This window comes from Anolis carolinensis, chromosome 6 (assembly GCF_035594765.1).
Source record: "Anolis carolinensis isolate JA03-04 chromosome 6, rAnoCar3.1.pri, whole genome shotgun sequence".
In the NCBI taxonomy this organism is placed as follows: domain Eukaryota; kingdom Metazoa; phylum Chordata; class Lepidosauria; order Squamata; family Dactyloidae; genus Anolis; species Anolis carolinensis.
In genome coordinates, this window is record NC_085846.1 from 13,648,002 (window position 1) to 13,667,785 (window position 19,784).

Here is a 19,784-nt window from a genome sequence, read left to right on the forward strand (position 1 = left end):
TACTAAGATGACTATTTCTCCTTTTCTACAGGCAAAGGCAGCCCTGGCAGAGGAGAAGAAATTCCAGCAACATATCTTGGGCCAGCAGAAGAAAGAATTGGGCAACTTACTGGAATCACAGAAGCGCCAGTATAAGCTGCGCAAGGAGCAGCTCAAAGAGGTACCAGCTTTTAAAAGGAACAGAAATGCCTGGGATTGGGGGTGGTGGTGGTGGGCAAACATTCATTTTATGTCCCACATCAGTTTGCCAGTCTCCTTTCCAAAGCTCCTTGTGCCCACCATCCCTTCCCACTTTGCCTCATTTGTCTCTACCCAGACTTCCTTTGTAGATTGAAATCTTTGAGATAAAGAGTGTAACATGAAAAGCCAGGCATTTCCATTTCTTGGCCCTGCTTTACAGACTGTAGTGCCACTGTTTTTTTCAGTTACTTGAAGTAGACTCCGAACTTACTAGAGGAGCAAAAAATAATATTAATGCCAACTTATTTGGAGGAATAAAGATAGACTATAAACTTTGGACAGAAACATATTGTGAAAAACATTTAGTAAGGATTTGGTTTTCAGCAGAATCTGTGATCCTTGTCATCTTCAATGACAGCAGGAGGAATGAGGATATCTTTAAAATAAAGGAACAGGTAGTGAAAAGTAAACAATAGAAAGAATGTGAAAGATTTGGGGGGGGGGGGGTTTAATTAATGGTTCTTTTTCCAGCCATGTGGCCATTAGCTGTGGCCTAAAGCTTAGACTGTTGGACCCATCTTCTGGACTACCGAGTGTCTAAACTGCCCAGTGTTCAGTTTCTTATTTCATTCTCGTTCTTCTCCTAGGAACTGCAAGAGAACCAGAGCACACCCAAGCGGGAGAAGCAAGAGTGGCTGCTGAGGCAGAAAGAGAATATGCAGCATTATCAGGCTGAGGAAGAGGCCAATCTTCTGCGTCGTCAGCGGCAATACTTTGAGTTGCAGTGCCGCCAGTACAAACGCAAGATGCTGCTGGCACGCCACAATTTGGACCAGGACCTGCTGCGGGAGGTGGGTACCAGAAATCAGACCTTTATTTTATGGGGAGGGAGAATGGATTATTGGTTGTAGTTGAAAGGACAGGAAAGTAGGAGGGCTGCCCTAAGGTCGGGGACATATTGATCAGTCTACGCTTGGAGTACTGCCCCGCATACAGACTCTTCTTTCTTGGTAGACCTAGCTATAGCCTCAGAAAAACTGGCATCATTAGCAGATGCTTGACTGCATGCCTTATTGGATGGTAAGTGGCAGAAGAGTATTTACGTAGTCCAGGTACAAGAGCTGGAGTAGCACAGTTTGGCTGTTGGCTCTCCCTACTGAAGTTGGCGTGGCAGAAAAATGATTTTTTTATACTAAAACAATCCATTCTTTACTGCAATGGTACAGATTTTATATGCGCAGATATCCTAATTTTTAGACTTTGTAAACTATATTGTAAGCTGTACTTTATGCACTATAAATATTTCTCTAATATGGAACAGAATTCTAAATGCCTATCCCTAACTATTGGAAATCCTGTTCATACACTGACATCCTTCCAGCTTGTGGAACTGAACGTTATCGGAAAGCTTTGTTTCACCTACCTGCTGTTTAGTGTTTTAACAAACAAAAATGACTGAGTCTTAGAATGCCGGTCCTTGTCCTGATTCCCACATCCTGTATATACAAAGATCTATGAAGAGTGCATTTTGACAAGATAAGGGACACCAAGTGTTTTAAGAACTTTGATACTGCAGACAATAGTATCAAGGTAAGTTTTGACACCATTCCATTTTTAAAAAATTCCCCCAGGAGTTGAACAAAAAACAGACGCAGAAGGATCTTGAGTGCGCTATGCTGCTGCGCCAGCATGAGTCCACCCAGGAACTGGAGTTCCGGCACCTGCACACCGTCCAGCGCACCCGCACAGAGCTCACTCGCCTACAGCACCAAACTGAGCTTTCGAATCAGCTGGAGTACAACAAGCGTCGTGAGCAGGAGTTGCGCCAGAAACACGCCATGGAGGTCCGGCAACAGCCTAAGAGCCTCAAAGTAGGTGCTACCTACACCTCGCCTTGCTGCCAGTGTTGCCCGGAAGGGCAGGATGAAGGGTTTCTGGAGCCAGGGCGGGGGCCTCCGGGGGTTCTGGAAATGGACAAATGTGAGCCTCAAGTTCTGGAGTCTGTACCAGACCAGTTGGGTGGGCCTGGTCCTTGTGACTGTTTGGCTGGGCTTCACAAGCATCTGGTGGATTCAGATGCAGGATGTGCACATGTTGGGTACCTTGGCCTAGAAGGGTCAGAATTGGCTGTTCTGAAATCAGGCAATCTTTGTTGTGATGATCTAGAGCATTACAAACATTTCGGAGAGACTTTAGAACCAGTTCAGGATGATACTAACATTGTAGACTTAGGAATAAAAGGTCCAGACCTTTTAGAGAAGTGCATCCATGCCAGGGCGATTCTGAATCCTGAGCTAGACTACCATGGACATATGGTTCTAGAGTACAGCCAGGAGGAGGAAGATTATCTAGATCAGAATCTGTCTCTGCGGGCTCTTATTAAGGACTTGTCACAAAAGAGAGCTCTGGATCTAGGTGAGCAGGGTTTAGAAGCTTTGGTGTCTGAACTGAGGAGTTCTGGAGATGTAGATTTGGTTTGGCAGCGCTTAACTGATGTCATTCCAGATGGTCAGGAAGTTACAGCTCTCGAACAGAGATGCCTTGGGCTTGAAGGAAAGGAGAGTGGAGTCTGTGAAGAAGGACAGGTTCTAGACTTCAGTGGATCACTCTTGAAACAGCAAGAGGGAGCAGCAGGTTTAGAATTAAGCCAGAAGTTTCTTGAGGGAGTGGATCATTACAGAGACGGTTCTAGAGTTTTGTTACCAATCCGGGGCTATCCAGGTGTTGCTGAACCTGATGGGCAAGAGGCTGATAAGCTAGAGCCATTTAGATATGAAGAGGATTTATACCCCCATTCTTTACCACCTATTGTAGAGGAAGGAGCCCTGCGAGGCCCAGGGGATGGCTGCCCAGCCCCTGAAGACCCCTGCAGTCAACTGAGCAATAGCAAAGCCCACCCTGTCCCAGCTCCAGTAGCAGCCATTTTGCCTCATGCGCTCTGTGTCGCTTTGGCATTGTTGGTCTCTGCCTATCCCTGTGCCCCAACTCTCCTGCTGCTCCTGGCTGCTCTTTGGGCCCAGGGTGGAGGGTTTCAAGATATCCTTCTGGCCCTTGAGGGTGGGCTGGTGGGCTTGGGGGTTACATACACCCTGTTGCACTCTATTTTTCTCCTCTCTGGTTCCTCCTTTCTACTGTTGGCCAAGATGGCAGGAGCAGTGGGTGTGGTGGGCCTAAGTGCCAGTAGGGGCCGCTTGTATGTGCCAGTCATCCTCCTGGCATCCTACCTTTTAGCATCCCCGTGGCTTTTCTTGCCCCTATATCTCTTAGGGGCAATGGCAAGACATAGCCTGAGGGGATTCCCCCGCCGTGCCCGCCGTTTTTGGCTGCTGCTCCTCCTCCGCCTCCCGCGCCCAGCTTTCCGCATCCTGCAGCGTCTGGGTATGGTTAGTGAGCGAGGGCTCTTCCGCCTCTTTCCCAAAACTAACAAAGGCGGCTTCCGTAGCCGTATCCCGGTGCTGTCGCGACTACGGCAGCCACCTCTCCCCTGGCACCACAGAGTCATAGCTCTCCTTGGCAAGCCAATTTGCAGCCTCAACAAACTCCTCACCAAGGTAATTTGTGCCCAGTTGCCGCCTTCTGCTCTGCGCTGCCTCAAGGGGCTGCATGTCTTGCGCGAGGAAAAGCCTAGCCGCATACCCCGCCTCTTGAACCGCACAGCCAGGCCAAGAGGTCATTCCATGGGCTTTGCAAGACGTTTGAGTCGGCGAAGTCGTGGGCAGGCTACCCAGCCTTCCAAGAAGCCCTGGAGATAATGGGCCTTGACTAATCAAAAGGAGCACAAGCCTCCTCTAAAAGAGAGGTAATTCTGATGCATCTTGGATGCCCTGGTCCTTAGTCTATCACACAGAATTTGGCCAATCTCTGGAATTCTGAGAGAAGAGCCAAAGCCACTTGCAGTATTGATAGTGAAAGCTACTTCATTCCTCCCTTTGTGTAATATTGCCATAGAGGGAGATAGGTCAATGTCTTAATGCCAGGGGAACCCAAGCAGGGTCTGCTGGACGAAAGGAGTCTTGACATGGGGAGGAGGAACCATGGGTTTGAGCCAGCACCCTATTTGTTCACATTTTGGTGTTGCTGTGTGTTCATTATCCCAACGAGGAAAGAATCATCTAATGCCCTTTTGAGCTGGCAGTTTGGGTGGGTTAAAAGAAATTGTTCTATGTGGGCTGGCTGGGGAAAGACAAAGAATTTTGTGTTGTGGGTGAAGCTGAAATCCTTTAAAATTGAGATGTGAGATGTATGTGTGTTAATGCATTTGTAGGTTTGAACCTAACAGGCCCTGAATCAACACACCTCAAAGAAAAGAGTAGTTTGATAATAAGAGCTGCAGGCTTGCAGAAACTCTCTCTGGTAGCCTCCTTTCAAACATCTGGGCACAGTTGCTCTCTGTTGAAATATACTTTGCACAAGGAGGCAATCCAGGTGTTCCGGGTTTTGACAGCATAACAAGGCCAACAAAAGGTTGGATGGTGTTGCGGCTTAGAGTATTAATACGAATGGAATGTGATCTAGAGCTTTGAGATAATACTTTTTGGGCTATTATTCCTTTAATTCCCCCAAGAAGATAGGCCTGTGGCTATGGCTGCTGGGGAATTCTGGAAGATGTAGCCCTAGAAAGTACCTTTTCCAAGATCTGTTTCTGTTTTGGAAAAGTTTCCACTCTGTTTTGACCTGACATGGAAGCTGAAGAAATTAAAAGGGTGCACATGTTTCAAGAAAGCAGACTCCTCCCAGCTCCTCAGGGCTTTCTAATTTTAGGTGATTCTTTCGCCGTTCAAATATATATATTTTCCACAAATTTATAAATATATATATATATTTATCATTTCCCACCCTATTTGTAACATCCCCCTTCATTTCACTTTTTTTGTTTGTTTTGACTTGAATGTATATATACTTCTGTGTGTATGTAGGACTAAGGCTTGGTAACCATGATATAAAACAGTTTTGTGGGACGGGAAAAAGAGAGATAATGTGAGATTTTTATTTTTTTTAAAATATAATCTAACCAAAAATGGGAGAAATCTACAGAAAAGAACCATTAGGTAGTCCGTCGTCCCCCCTCCCCCCAAAGTGACAGATAATAATGGAAAACCGCATTCTTGGCCTTTGAAACTGCTTTGGGCCAATAGTCTTTATATAAGCAGTTGAATTTTATGGTTTGATACTTTAATTTCTGTTGATATAAATATGGACACATGCACATTTTTGTAACATTACATAGAAACCTAAGATGACTTGACATTTAATATCTCCCACAGTGTTGAGAAAGCTGTGGGTTTTGCTAATGGAGGACCTGATCTTTTAAATTTCCCCATATGTAGAAATTTAGATCACCTCTGCTTTTGTGCTACTTAATGAAATATAGAAACCACTGGAGGAGCTGAGATGTCTTGGATTCTTCCTTTTGCCAGGGACTCGATCTTTCCTTTCCTACCCGTAGAATCTGGGTGCCCCACTGCTTGGGGTTTATACCTATATAACCACGTTCACCTTCTCCATTCTTACCCATTCCTTTACATCTCTTCCAGTACATTGACCTGAGAGCTATTTTAGTGAGCTTTGCTGAAAACAGTTCGGTTCCTCAAGGATCTCTGTCTCCAGACATTTCTGGCTTAAGCCAAAGCAGCCAACTTTGTGTTTGGTGGCCCAGTAGCATCTAGATGAGATGGCAGCATTTCTAACCCAAGCAGCAGCCGTGCTGAAGAGTTATATGTAACACAAGTTCCCATAAATCTCCCCTGATAATGATGCTTTTGGAAATCATTGTCTTGCCTATTTTACCTCTTAACCAGGAAGCACCAAAACACTATGGCAGTGTCCACTAGTCCAGGTATATTGGACTACAGTCCACAATTTCTGGAAAGAACCAGGTTGGGTTCGGTCTGAGATTCTTGATACAATTCATTTGAGTAACTTTGCTGCTAGTTTCTTTTTAAAATCAAATTTTAGGAAACAAACTAATTTGTTTCTGTGATGAATGCTGCCACAGACCCACAAAAATGGCCAAGCATTTTGTTTGTATGCAAATTATTGGACCTTGGCTTCATTGGCTACACACAGAACGATCCACTTCAAGAGTAAATTTAGTTTCTTTCAGAAGTATTTCAAGTACACTTCCTCAGGTAGAATTTTTCACATTCCTTTTTACCACTTCTGTAGCAGGTGAAGGCTGACCATGTTTTCAATCCTTTAAATAGTTTTGAGAGTAATAGACTGTAACCCTTAATAATTGGGGATTCATTTTTAAATTGTATCTGTTAATACTACATTTTTATCATTTTTAATTATGTCTTGGTTTTTCTATTCTTAATTTGTCCCACATGTACATTGAGCACTAGATTTTGTACTTCTCCCTTTTTTGGTTCATTTGTAGGTTTTTTTAAAATTTATTCCAGTTTTGTTTATTCATTGAGTCATTTTTAGCATTCTTCTAACCCTTTTTACGGCCAAACATAGTTTAATTAATCCAGATTCTATTTTGTTCATTTTAATATTGTACTTGTATTTCTTCCCATTTTCATGTGTGTGTTTGAGCAGTGTTTTTCCCTTACCTTCCTTGCATATTTTTTTTGAATTTCTGTTAAATATTTTTAATTTATTTCTCCCAATTGCGTGTGGGGAGAGGTGTTCATCTGTGGTTTTATTTATTTCTCCCTTTCCCTGTTGTGGATGCATGTGAAATTTTGAAGGAAAAAAAATCAATAAAAAAATTCTGCACCACAATTCAACACCTCCGTATTGTGAGTTTTGACTTTGATTTGATTTGGTTCTTTTCTCACCTTTTAAATAAAACGAGGCACTATAAGCTTAGGAGCTGGGCTACGAGTCTGTTTTCAAACCTCTTCCCCTCCCAAATTTGAATTTCTTCCTGTACCCTGAGTTTATAATATTTATTGTGCTTACTATTTCTGTTGGTTCATTTTTTCACTAGCTCTAAGGATTCTCAACTCTCTTAATTCTGTACACTCTGAAATGGTTGAGGATATTAAAAATACACAAGAAGAAGAAGAAAAGTAGACTTCTAGGTGGTTTAACTAGCTTCTCTGTTTTTGGTTAAAGAATGTTGCAAACAAAGAAGTCAAAATTATATTAATGAAAATATTCACTTTGGTGAAGTTGCTACTTCAGGAAAGTTGATTCTAAATGGCAGGCCACTTTGACTTGTGAGGTGAGACCATGCAAGTAAGCTTACTCATGCTGTTGAGTTTTACTGAAGCCCTTGTATATAGTTTATATCTCACGCAAAGAGTGGAGGGGCGGGTGGGGTTTGTTTCTTCTGCCCCTGGATGCTCCATTTCCATTTAACTGAGATCTACACAAAATAATTGTACACATGGCTTACAAGCAAAAATAAGAGATTTTGTACTAATCACCAGCCCAAGCGGATCTCTGCCACTTCTTCTGCCAAATTTGCCCTGCTCCAGACTTCCTAAGTCTTCTGAGGCCAGCCAGGAGAGAGACAAAAAGGGATATGTTCTCCATGAATGATCCCAAACTGTTCTTCTAGTAGAGAGTTGCCTCATTTTGGGAAGCTCCCTTCTGGGCTGTCATTTCCACATGCCCTTCATAGACTTCTCCAACATGGACAGTCTGACTGTGGAGCCAGGTACTCTCTCCCTTCCAAACAGCAGGGTTACCTGCCCTCCTCCATTGCCATGTCTACTTCTGGCAAAAAAAAGTGAGGTCCTTACCCTTTTTTAGAAGACAAGAATCTGGAAAATTATTTTTCAGGCTACTACTTCCAGATGTCCAGCACTAGCATTATTCTGAATCAAAGTGGCCTGGAGATCTTGGTAAATTTAGTCATAGAAAGTAACTAACTCAAGCTCTAGCTTTGGTCTTTCCCCTGTTGATCATAGCTTTCAATAGTCTTGTCATGAGGTGATCCAGAGAGAGAAACTTTGGTTACTTGGTAGGTTAACCTTTATCATTGCTAATGATGTTGGTCTAATATATTCATAGATTGGAAGCATCCAACACCCACCTCCACTCCTCACCCCTTCCTTCCTGATGTGTTTTTTGAGTGCTATTTTAAATTTTCCAGGAGTTCAGCTAAGTGTAACCACTTGGATGATATTGGAATGTAGTTCCTCGCCATGGACTAATGGGATTTGCAGTCCCAACAGCATCCAAAGGGTTGTACTATGATTTTTTCTTGAGTTACAAAAACACCATCAGAGAGAAATCCTTTCAAAAGCGCCACATGGAACTGAATGTAGGTACCCAATACCAGAAGGCAGATCTAGAAAAAGTTTCAGGTGAAGAGCATATGTGTTGCTCCATGTCGAGCATCACGGAGGGTGAAACGTTATTGAAACAGATGGGTATTGTCTATAACAGAACAGTATCGAAAATATCAAACATAATTTGTTTTTAGCAAAGGTTAACATACATGCATGTTCATCTCAAAAGATTTTTCTCCACATTTTGGGAAAGTCATTGCCATGTCATTCATTCTGTTCTATATTCTCATTTCCATCTCTAGAAATATACACATGTCATTCACTCCATCATATATATTCGATGAAATATTTAAATTTCCTAGTCACATTCCTCACCTCATTTACAGGATGAGTTTAGGGTCTTTTTTAATGCAGGAGTGTAAACCATTAGCAACCCAAGATTAGATCTCAAGGACAACATATGCTATTTAACCCTCCTCTGAGTAAAAACAGCAAAGGCTCTGCTTGAAAGCTCTCCTTTTAGACCTCTTCATTTTTGATTTGTGGGCAAGAATCATTCCCTGAAGGCCCTCTTACAGAATGGACCTAAGTTGCATTGCTACTGCTCCCCAAGGGAACTGGTGGGAAAGAGAGAGAGAGCTTCTTATGCTAGAAGAGTGGTGGAAGCAATGTTTGTTTATTCATTTAAAGCACATTTTCCCAGCTCTTTCAACTGGTCCTTTAGCTGTTTTCTTAACCCCTGAACCATTCAAAATTCAGTCATATTCAGAAAAACTAGTTGCCGACAGGACTGCGTGGTAATTTTCTTATCAAAACATTGATCTGCTACTGTTCTGCCATGATGGAAAATAGAGAACAATCTTATGTGAAATGAATCTGACCTAGTAATATTTTTTCTTGACTCCCAATGGCTTTCTAGGGTCAGACAGGGAGAGCTTTTTCCCAGTCCCGCTATATGATTTCAACTACCAGTTTCCTCCAACTCTTATCATTCACAATGATAAGTGGGTGGGCTGATAGAAGATGTTAGCAAAAGCTGCTGGAAAACTACAGGTTACATGCTCTTAACTGGGAGTGTTGTGAACATGGGACCTCCTAAAGGTGAATTGGGCTTTGCCATTGAGAACATAGCCCTCCAGATGATATTGGGTGGCGAGTCCTCCCAGCCTATTACTATTAGCTGTTCTGGCTTGTAGGAATGGTAGGAGTTGTAATCCAACATCTGGATTACTGTACTCTTTGTCCCTTTTTTGACCTCAAGACAATATCCTTTGAGTATTGTGAGAATTCTTCTCCTTGTAAGCAACGTCCAGTAGAACAATAATAAAACTGCAGGCTGTCCCCACCAAACCCCAACCGGTGGGAGTTGTTTGTCTAACACATGATCCTGTCTCTCTCCCTCTCTCTCCCTCTCCCTTTCTCCTTTCTCTTCCTCTTACTTCTTTTTGGTACTTTCTTCCTTTGTTCACTGGCCTTCCTTCCTTCTTTGGTTTGGGCTCTTTTTTTGTTTTTTGCTTTCTTCTTGGCTTCCTCCTTTGTCCTCCTCCCTTCTCTCGCTTATCCCAGTCCAAGGAACTGCAAATCAAAAAGCAGTTCCAGGACACCTGCAAGATCCAGACGCGGCAGTACAAGGCTCTCCGCAACCACCTCTTGGAGACCACCCCGAAGAGCGAGCACAAAGGGATCCTCAAACGTCTGAAGGATGAGCAGACTCGCAAGCTGGCCATCCTCGCCGAGCAGTACGACCACAGCATCAATGAAATGCTCTCCACCCAGGCCGTAGGTACCCCACACACCACCCTGGCCTTAGAGAGTGGAAGAGGGAAGATCAGCCCATGTTCCCAGGCAGGAGAGCCTTTCCCACCTTTGCGCTGAAGTACAGTCTGCAAAAATTAATTCCCACTCCTTTTTCGCATTCCCCCATTCTGGTTGACAAATCAGTATTTATCAGAGCAACAAGGTTTAGGCTGTCTTGCTGCAGAATTAGCCTTAGTAAGTAACAGCAGACTGCTTTTGGAAATCCATATGGAAATTTTCCAGTTCTGGACATTATTGCTTGGATGTAGCCTTCATGACATAAATGCCTTAGAAATGGGGTACAGATTTATTTATTTATTAGTCTCATAACATCTGTCTGAGGTTGGTCACTATAAATTATTTTCTGAGGCTGATGGAGACCCACCTTCTCAAGGCTGACAAGGGGAGCATCCCTGTCTGCTATGTCAGGATTGTTGGAATTTAGTCCAACATATATGGGAATGGGCTGCAGGCCTGTTGTCTGAGCTTTGTACCCGAAGCAACTGTAAAGCAGCAGGAGGTAAACCATATCTGCCCCACTCTCTTCAGCTTCAGCTCTGCAGTGCTATCTTCTTTCCTCATCTTTCTGCTTGTCCCTTCTTAGCTGCGGTTGGATGAGACACAAGAGGCAGAGTACCAAGTCCTCCGGATGCAACTGCAACAGGAGCTGGAGCTGCTGAATGCCTATCAGAGCAAAATCAAGATCCACACTGAAGCGCAACATGAACGGGAAATCAAGGAGCTTGAGCAGCGGGTATCCATCCGCCGGGCACTGCTAGAGCAAAGGGTAGGTGCCTCCATTTCCTGGTTTGTCCCCAGAGATCACGGCTCTTGCACCAGGGCTTGGGAAAGTATCTTTCCCACCTTTTTCAAATTTGTGCAATTAATCCAAATTGCAAGAAACTTTGGAAGTCTCCTTCAGCCTTTTTTTTAATGTCTTGCTCCCGTTCAGAGATGGGAAAGGGAGGCAGCCACTAGAATAAATTGATTTGCATTCAGGGTATAACAACAGGTAAGGGGAAAGAAGGGCATTGTGTTCCCATATAGCAGACAGCCTCAAACTGCAGCCTTCCAGCTGTTTGGGTCTTCAACTCCTAGAATTCCTGACCATTGAACAAGCTAGCTAGGGCTTTTGGGAGTTGGAGGCCCAAACAACTGGAAGGCTGCAGTTTGAGGGTGCCTGCCATATAGAATCTGCCCCTCCCCAGAGATGACATTTTCATTCAGTCCCCAGATTTAGAATTCCAGAGAGTGAGATTGAAAATCATTTCCAATTAAATTTACTCTTACCTTTGCTATGATCACATTCCCTTGGTAAATTGGCTGGCCCTTATTCTTTGGATGCTTAAACCTTATTTCTAAATGCTCCGGTGAAGTTTTAAGTTCATGTAATGCTAGACATTTGGAGACCAAAGGAAAATTTCATAGGGAAGGCAATATTTTATTTTGGGGACACTCGTTTTGCCTCCTCAAAGCTAACTTCTGCTTTTGCAGGTACCTACTCCTATGTTCTGTCTGCCATCTCTTGCGTCTTTTCCTTTGTTGGTCTCTAGATTGAGGAGGAGATGCTGGCCTTGCAGAATGAGCGTTCCGACCGCATCCGGAGCCTCTTGGAGCGGCAAGCCCGGGAGATCGAGGCCTTTGACTCGGAGAGCATGCGCCTGGGATTCAGCAACATGGCACTCACAGGCATTCCAGCTGAAGCCTTCAACCAAGGCTATACTGCCCCCCCTCAGCCCTGGCCCTCCCGCCCAGTTCCCCGCAGTGGCTCCCATTGGAGCCATGGCGTCCAGAACACAGCCGGCGCTCCTCACGCATGGAGACAGCCACCCATGCTGGCCCCGCCCCCTTCAGCCTGGCTTCACCCTCCTTCTTCTTCTCCTTCTTCCTCCTCTTCCTCCTCCTCCTCAGCCCCCGGCGGCCGCTCCAACGTGGTCATGCTGAGGAACAGCCCACAGCCGCTGCGGCGCACGGCTTCGGGCGGCCAGTCGGACCAGGGCATCAGCCGCTCAGCCAGTGTCACCTCTCACATCCTCAATGGGTCGCACTTTTCCTATTCGTGAGGCGATTGGGCGAGGACAGGGAGACTTTTTCCAGAAGGAGACAGGGGATTGGCTGTTGGAAAGGGGTGGGAAGTGGGGCATGTTTGCCAGGGCTCGGCAAGATTTTTAAAAAAGGGGGTGGGGGAGATGCTGTGAAACTGAACCCCAGTGGAAGGCTCCTCAGCCATCGCCAGGAGCCTTTGAGTTGCCACCACCTCGCAAGCACAGAGATGCAGAAGACTGGACTGTGAGATTGGGGAGGTTGAATTCTTGCCCTCTGGAGCATGCCTGGTGCCTCCTCAGGTCGTGGTTTCCTATCCCCCGCCAAACGGATGGAGACACCGAAGCTGCGGACATGACGTGGGCCATCAGTCCTTGCATCCCTGGTTGTTGTCGGTCACTCCCCCAGCGTTGCTGCAATCTGTAGATGGAGAGAGACATAGAACAGTGCCCCAGCAATGGAGACTAAATTAATCTCTTCAGGGTGGGAATGAAAATACTCCCAATCCCACACCTGGTAAGAGAAAAAGAGAGGGTGCGGGGAGGGGGGAGAGATCCTACATTGAAACAGATTCACAGTTCTTGATTGTGCCCCTATAGCTTGCCCGCTGGGGGCTTTGAACAAAACTGCCACAGTCAGAAAACTTGTTTGTTATCTTTCTCTTGCATCATTATTCCTTAAATCAGCTGAAGTAGTGAGAGGAATTAAAATTAGTGGGCCTGGATTTGGAGAGGACCCTGGATTGCCGGTGGTGGCGGTCAGTCTGTGCATGCGTAGAACTATCAGATTGACAGTGAAGAACGTTCCCTCCTTTCCCGGGTGCGGATGTTGGCTTTTTGATCCTGCCCAGTGCCCTATAGACAACCGAACTCAATCTGCTTCTGGACCATTCTCACCAGAAACCTTCCTTAACTTTACAGTATGTTGGATGGCAAGGGAGGCGTACATCACAAGATGCTCTGGGCTCTTGCCGGCCATTGCCCCATTTGCCAGAGAGTGGCTTGCTCCAGCTCTCAGGACTTACCTTGGCACCATCTTGGTTCCACATGGTTGGGAACAGAAGGGACCGGGGAAAAAGATGGCCCTAAAACAGTCCTCACATTCCTGTCATGAGCCAGAATGTAGACTTTCAGTAATGCCCTCAACCCACCTGCCCAAACCCACCTGTCTGTTTGGTAATATGGATTGAAGTCCATGTATCCCAGGTATCTTTTCATCATGAAAACTACATCTCCCTCCTTCTCTGTGGGTGAGGGGTAGGGAATCCACCTCACCAGTCCTGTAATTCAGAGGGACTTTGAAAAATAGTCCTTTCCCCATGGTAAGCATTAAAATTTAGTTTCCTGACCACAGTCTAAAGTTTCCAAAATATCAAGTTCCTTCTCTGTTGAGCCTGGTTTTCTCCTTGCAGCCTTCTCCTAGGACCCTTTTTGCCCCTTTCAGATTTACCTCCGGGCCTCTGCTCTTCTTCTCCATGTGGCTGATATACACCTTACTGGAGAGGTTTAGTTTCCCCAGATCTGTAACCCCGGGTTCATAGTTGCATGCAAGAGATCAGTTGGCCAGCAGAGTGAAGAACATCATTTGCATTAGGATGTAATTATGGAGAAGTCCCTTCTTCACCCCACTTTTCCCTATGCTTTCTCCTTCCCATAATTTCTCCCCATTTTTCCTCCCTATCCCAAGTACATGCACCCTTGAGAACATTTTCCATTGCAAAACACCCAATATGATCAAACCCCAAGGCTGGATACCCAGGGTTTGGGAACAGGGTCAACTTGTCAAAATAAGGAATTGGTTTTTAGAGGTCCAGTTGCCCTTCTTTTTCCTTTTTTCATTTGTTAAAAGAATTTTCTGTAGTTAAAAGAGATTGAATCGTTTTCTGATGGAAAACAAGCCCTCCTCTTAGTTCCCCCCAGATCTTATGTGGGTCAGGCTGAAATGATGCCATCAGCCAGTAGACAACTATGTGCACTAATTTCTTGTGTCATAAATTGAAGGATAAATAGGCAAATCTGCAAGTGAAGATAATTTTGTATTCCGTTTCTTCTCCAGCAGGAGATTTTGAAACTGTGGCACAGTATTGCCCAATGTGATGCCTTTCAGATGTGTTGAGTTATAACTCCCATCAGGCTCAGCCAGCATACGCCATTACTCTGCAGGGTGAGGATACTGAGAGGAGCAGAGAGATGAAGGGCATCTAGTTGGGGAAGGCTGCTGTAACATGTATAAACAAAAGTTGGGCTTCTTCCAAAAACGTCTTAGGATTTTTGCACAGGTATTTAAAATTGGGGGGAAATATCATGTTGAAAACACTTCTAAAAAACCCTATTCTGAGAAGATGTCCCTCCAATCTTTATTTTCCTTTCATGGTCATAGCATGGTATGCTTTCACCATATCAGGAGGATTGCCATGTTGATATCCAATAGCAGATGAGATAGTAAAGCTGTTACTGGACTGTTTTACTATTTTGAGTTTCAGGTGGACGATAATATGGCTGGATCTTTAAATAATACCCTGTATAAAGGAAAGTGGGAGGCCAGAGAAACAAGATCTCTATCTGTCTGCCTCCTGCATGCAATATGTGCTCATGGTTTTCATGTAGGGAAGCTGTTGTCTCTCTGACCTGTTGTCCAGAGTTGAACAGTATAAGAAGAGCTCTAGTTTCCACCTGCTTGTTGTCTGAATTAGACCTACAGTCATTCAGGAAGGGACAAAATATATATGAGATGTGTAAAAGAAATTCCAGTTATTCAAGGAAGAATGCGGCAATCCTTTTCTCTGGGAAAGGAAGTGGAGAAATAATTTTGTCCTAAAGAAAAACGGGAGTGGGATTTTTTTTTTAATCCCTCATCGCAGGTTTCTCCTAGTGGGCAGGGAATGTTTGCTTTATGGAATATATAGTATTCCTCTTGAGAACAGTCCCAAGTGATGCACAAAGGGGGGAGTTGGGTGTGAGCTAAGGGGGAAAACAACACGATTGCCAACACGGAGCTAAAAAGGTGAAATTCATTTAGGCCGTTCTTACAAAGAGTGAAATCTCAGTTGGAAGCAGGTTTCAAAGCAGATTTTTCCCTCTGGTTTAGGGAAGTATTCGTTTTGAATATCCTTTAGTTTCTAGGAATGAGGTACGGGAGTTTCCTTCTTGGTGTGGGGAACTTTGAAACCCTGGGCCCCATGTCTATCATGGCAAACCCTTCTTTGCCCACCAGATAACCTCCCTGGACCCACCCAAATGTGCTTTCAGTCTTTAACATTTTCTGCTGGGAAGTTCTCAAGAGTCCTGGGCCAACCTGACTTCTAGAACCCTTTCTCACCGTTCATGTTAATTTTCCAAACAAGGCCACCATTTCCAACCAGTAGCAAGTGGGAGGGGAGGGATGAGAATGGGATTTCTTTTTTCCTTTTGTTACTTCAAGATGTTCAGTTAGTGATTTTTCTGCCTGCCTGGGATTGGGAAATGGGGGCATGGGGAGGGATGGGGCCAGAGGGGCTTGATGTATTATAATAATTAATCCTTTTGTTTCTAAAAGAAGAACCCTTTTCTGTTTTTTGGTGCCATAACTTCCCCTGTGTACAGCTTACCTCTTCCTGTCCCCCTTCCTTCCCTCCCTGCTTCCTTCCTTTCCTTCCTTCCTTTCTTTTTTGGTGCTTTCCTTCTCTTCCTCCTTCCCTTCTTATTTTTTCCTGTCTCCCTATGTGTGGGTGATTAAAAACTAATGTGAGTGTGTGTATGTATGTGTGTATGTCTTTTTTTATATATGAAGAAAAAATGTTGGGGGAAACTTAGACATATGTGTCCTATGGAATGTATTAGAAAATAAAAACACTTTTTTTAAAAAAATACAACCACCACCACCACCACGATGGGGCAGGGAAGCTTGACTCTTACTGGGAGGGGGGAGCAAAAACGGAATAAGAACGCAAGGATGGAACTGGTTGCTCTCCCAGGAGCTACCAGTGGGGTAGATTTCGGGATGGGGTGAGAAATCTTTTAATAAAAATGTTGAATATTTAAAAGCAAAAGTATTTTGTCTCTTTGGGTTTGGTGAGGGCGTGGGTCACGTTCCCGTGGGGCAGGAGCCTAACACTGGTGTCTACATAACTCCCTTCAGCACATCAGTCTATCTTTTAAATCAGGCATGGGCAGACTTGGGCCCTCCAGGTAGGGCCCTCCTACCATTCCTAATAGCCTCAGGCCCTTTCCTTTTCCCCCTCAGCCGCTTAAGTTGAAGTCCAAAACACCTGGAGGGCCCAAGTTTGCCATTGCCTGTTTTAAATACATGTTCTGAGAGACAAAATAATTTATTTTCCTACTTTGAGAGTCTAAGCTGGCTGAAATGTGTCTGTCCTTAGAGCAGAGTTTTCCAAATTTGTCATGTTGGTGACACACTTTTTAGACATGCATCGTTTTGCGACATAGCCATTTGGTTTTACTAGCAAACCAGAGGTGAAACCAACCCCTAATAAGAGATATAGACATGTATATAAATGGTAATAATAAGATCTATGGGGACAAAACATATCTCATGAAAAACTTTTATATTTTTAAATATATATGATTTATTACTTGTTTGGCAGAGACTCATGTTTCTCGTTATTTTCACGCAACACACACTTCCATACTGTAGCCAGCACACAAATGTTTGGAAAGCTCTGCTATAGAGCTTTTTCTCACCTATTTATTTATTTTGTGTCAAAAGCATTTCATAAAATAAGTTTAAAACTGATAAAATAAAGAAATCACAAACGACTAAATAGTTTTAGACCAAAAATGGGCAACAGTGTCTGCATTGTCAGTAACTTTAAACAGTTCTCCCTCTGTGCATGAGGCAGGGCCTACGGATGCGGAGCTGTCTGTTCTGCTCCACAGTCGTACAAGGTGGAGGGTTCTTCTAGGTAGTGCCATTTTGCCAGGTTGTCTTGATTTGCCAACTCCACTTCTAAGTGCCCATTCTTGGTTTTCCCCTGGAAGAAGACCCTCCTGGGGGCCATCCAGTTGGAATTGCCTGATTTTGCTACCCACTGGGATATTCTTGCTGTTGCTGAAGGAAGAACATTCAAAGGAGTGGTGGACCTCATTAAGCTTTTCCTTGATTTGAGTCTACTGGGAGGAGGCCAATAGCCATGCAGTGAATGGCTTTCACAGTGTTCAACCTTATTTCTCTCACAATTAGCCACAACTTCCCATCGCACATCGGGGGGGGGGGGGGGCAATGCCAGCTAGTTTAGAGAGTCTATCAATAGGTGTAGGTTTAAAGCATCCTGTGATATTCTACATGTCTCATTCAGTTCTATATTCACCTGCTTCACGTGGGCAGATTTATGCCAGACAGGACAGACATACTCATTGATTAAAACAAGGCCAGGGCTGATGATCTTGCTAACTTATTAACTTACTTCTCAGCTGAGAATTCTGAAGAACATTTAGATTTGTACGTGCCATTGAATTAGAACTTGAGTTCTATTAATTCTGATTTCCTGGCTCGATAAATTGATTTTTGGTCTCAGAAACATTTTGGATCCAAAGGGCGACTCTGGGTTCAATGGTCGACTGTTGCACTTTGGAATTTTCATGAGGGATCGCTCAATCAGAGTTCGTTTCTTCCTTCTTCCAAGATATTATTTTCCCCACACCCACCCACCCAGCCATGTTCACAGACCTTTGCCGGCTCCATCCCTGCCTTCTGCAGCCTGCAAACATCCAGCCCTCTTGAGAAGGAATTCCATCGCCTAGCAACTGGGCTCTGAAGCGTCCCCATGGCAACCGCATCCCTGGCAGTTGGGTACCAAGTCAAAGGAGCATCGTGGTTGCAGCCCACCTCCTGCAGCGGCAAAAGGGTGATGGTTTGTATCCAGGGGCCCCAAAGGGGCTTTACGCCCACACCTGAGGTGGAGGTTGTATGGAGGCCCCTCTCTGGCAGGAATAGTCCCTCATAGGCACCCTCTGCATCCCCACTCCACTATTTCCAGATACCCACCACTGTGAGGCCAAAATCTCCATTTTCCATTTAGGTATCTTCTACTCCCTTTAAAGTGGGGCTGTGAGTAATTGATTGCCAAGCCAATCACATGCTGGGCCATATTTAGCTCCCACCGGCAAAAAAAAGAACAAGGCCTTCACGTGCTTATTGATGACTCTATTTTTGGCTTGAAACAGTTGGTAAACCTGTTCTATAAAAAGCTCAAAGTATTTTGGACTTTTATTGACCACTTTCAGGGGATCACAAACAAATACAGTAAGTAAGATACAAAATTTAGACATTGTAATTTGTTACTGGATGTTTATTCTAGTGCAGTGGTTCTCAACCTGTGGGTCCCCAGGTGTTTTGACCTACAACTCCCAGAAATCCCAGCCAGTTTACTAGCTGTTAGGATTTCTGGGAATTTAAGGTGAAAACATCTGGGGACCCAAAGGTTGAGAACCACTGTTCTAATGTATCCCCCAAGGAAGGTCAATAAGGCTGAAATGCTATGAAATTTTTATAGAACACAATAAGCCTTTCCCATAGGAGCCCCAGTGGAACAATGGGTTAAACCCTTGAGCTGGCTGAACTGCTGACCTGAAGGCAGGGTTGCTGACCTGAAGGTTGGCAGTTCCCGCCTGTCAGCTCTAGCTTGCGGGGACATGAGAGAAGCCTCCCAGCAGGATGGTAACACATACAAGTGTCCCCTGGGCAATGTCTCTGTAGACAGCCAATTCTTTCACACCAGAAGTGACTTGCAGTATATTCTCAAGTCACTTCTGATATGATTTTTTTAAAGGCATTTCCCATTTGGAGAGCAACATTAACATGGCTAATGACCACTGGATCACACCCATGCTCATGTACATGTACATATACACACAGGCTTCAAGCTAACCCTAGATTCTCAACTTCTGATACTATGAAAAGAATACGAGGCTTCTATACCCTAAAGGGACTAGATCCCATCTAATCTTGGAAGCTATGCCACATCGGGCCTGAATAGTACTTGAATTGGGGCCTACCTAGGAATACTAGGCGCTGTGGGCTGTATTTCAGAGGAAGGCAATGGCAAGCCACCTCTAGGTGTCAAGTATCAATCTACCATCTGATACTAATTGGGAGTGATAGGATAAATATTTGCAGTCAAAGGGATGCATATTGGCAATTTGAAATGCAAAGAAGAACACCTCTGTGCATGTTCAGAAGCACTTTTCTATACCATCGTCCAGTCAAAGACCTGCTCTGATGCACAAAGAGGGATATCTACTACATTTCCTACTCTAGAACGTGTGCAAAGGATCTTGGAGCCCTTGTGGACAACAAGTTAAACATGAGCCAACAATGCAACGAGGCAGTAAAAAAAGCCAATGGGATTTTGGCCTGCATAAAGAAGAGTCTGATGTCTAGGTCCAAGGAAGTCATGCTCCCCCTCTATTCTGCCTTGATCAGACACACCTGGAATCACATATGATCAATTCTGAGCACCACAATTTAAGAGAGATGTTGACAAGCTGGAAGGTGTCCAGAGGAGGGCGACTAAAATGATCAACGGTCTCTAGAACAAGCCCTATGAGGAGCGGCTTAAAGAGCTGGGCATGTTTAGTC

General features: G+C 44.4%; 1 protein-coding gene across 3 annotated transcripts in view; it reads left to right on the top strand.

The window, feature by feature from the left end:
- Positions 1 to 15,944, top strand: part of taok2 (TAO kinase 2) — a 35,100-nt gene extending 19,156 nt beyond the window's left edge. The window contains exons 15-20 of one of the 3 annotated variants that reach the window (XM_062957136.1): positions 32 to 160; positions 828 to 1,031; positions 1,812 to 2,051; positions 9,936 to 10,148; positions 10,771 to 10,953; positions 11,720 to 15,944. In XM_062957136.1, the coding sequence (XP_062813206.1) occupies positions 32 to 160; positions 828 to 1,031; positions 1,812 to 2,051; positions 9,936 to 10,148; positions 10,771 to 10,953; positions 11,720 to 12,229 (1,479 nt within the window). In that variant the 3' untranslated portion in view covers positions 12,230 to 15,944. Of the gene's footprint in view, positions 1 to 31; positions 161 to 827; positions 1,032 to 1,811; positions 6,997 to 9,935; positions 10,149 to 10,770; positions 10,954 to 11,719 lie in introns of those variants that run through there. The other 2 variants (XM_062957135.1, XM_062957134.1) reach the window with 2 other exon arrangements.
- The last annotated feature ends 3,840 nt before the right edge of the window (positions 15,945 to 19,784 follow it).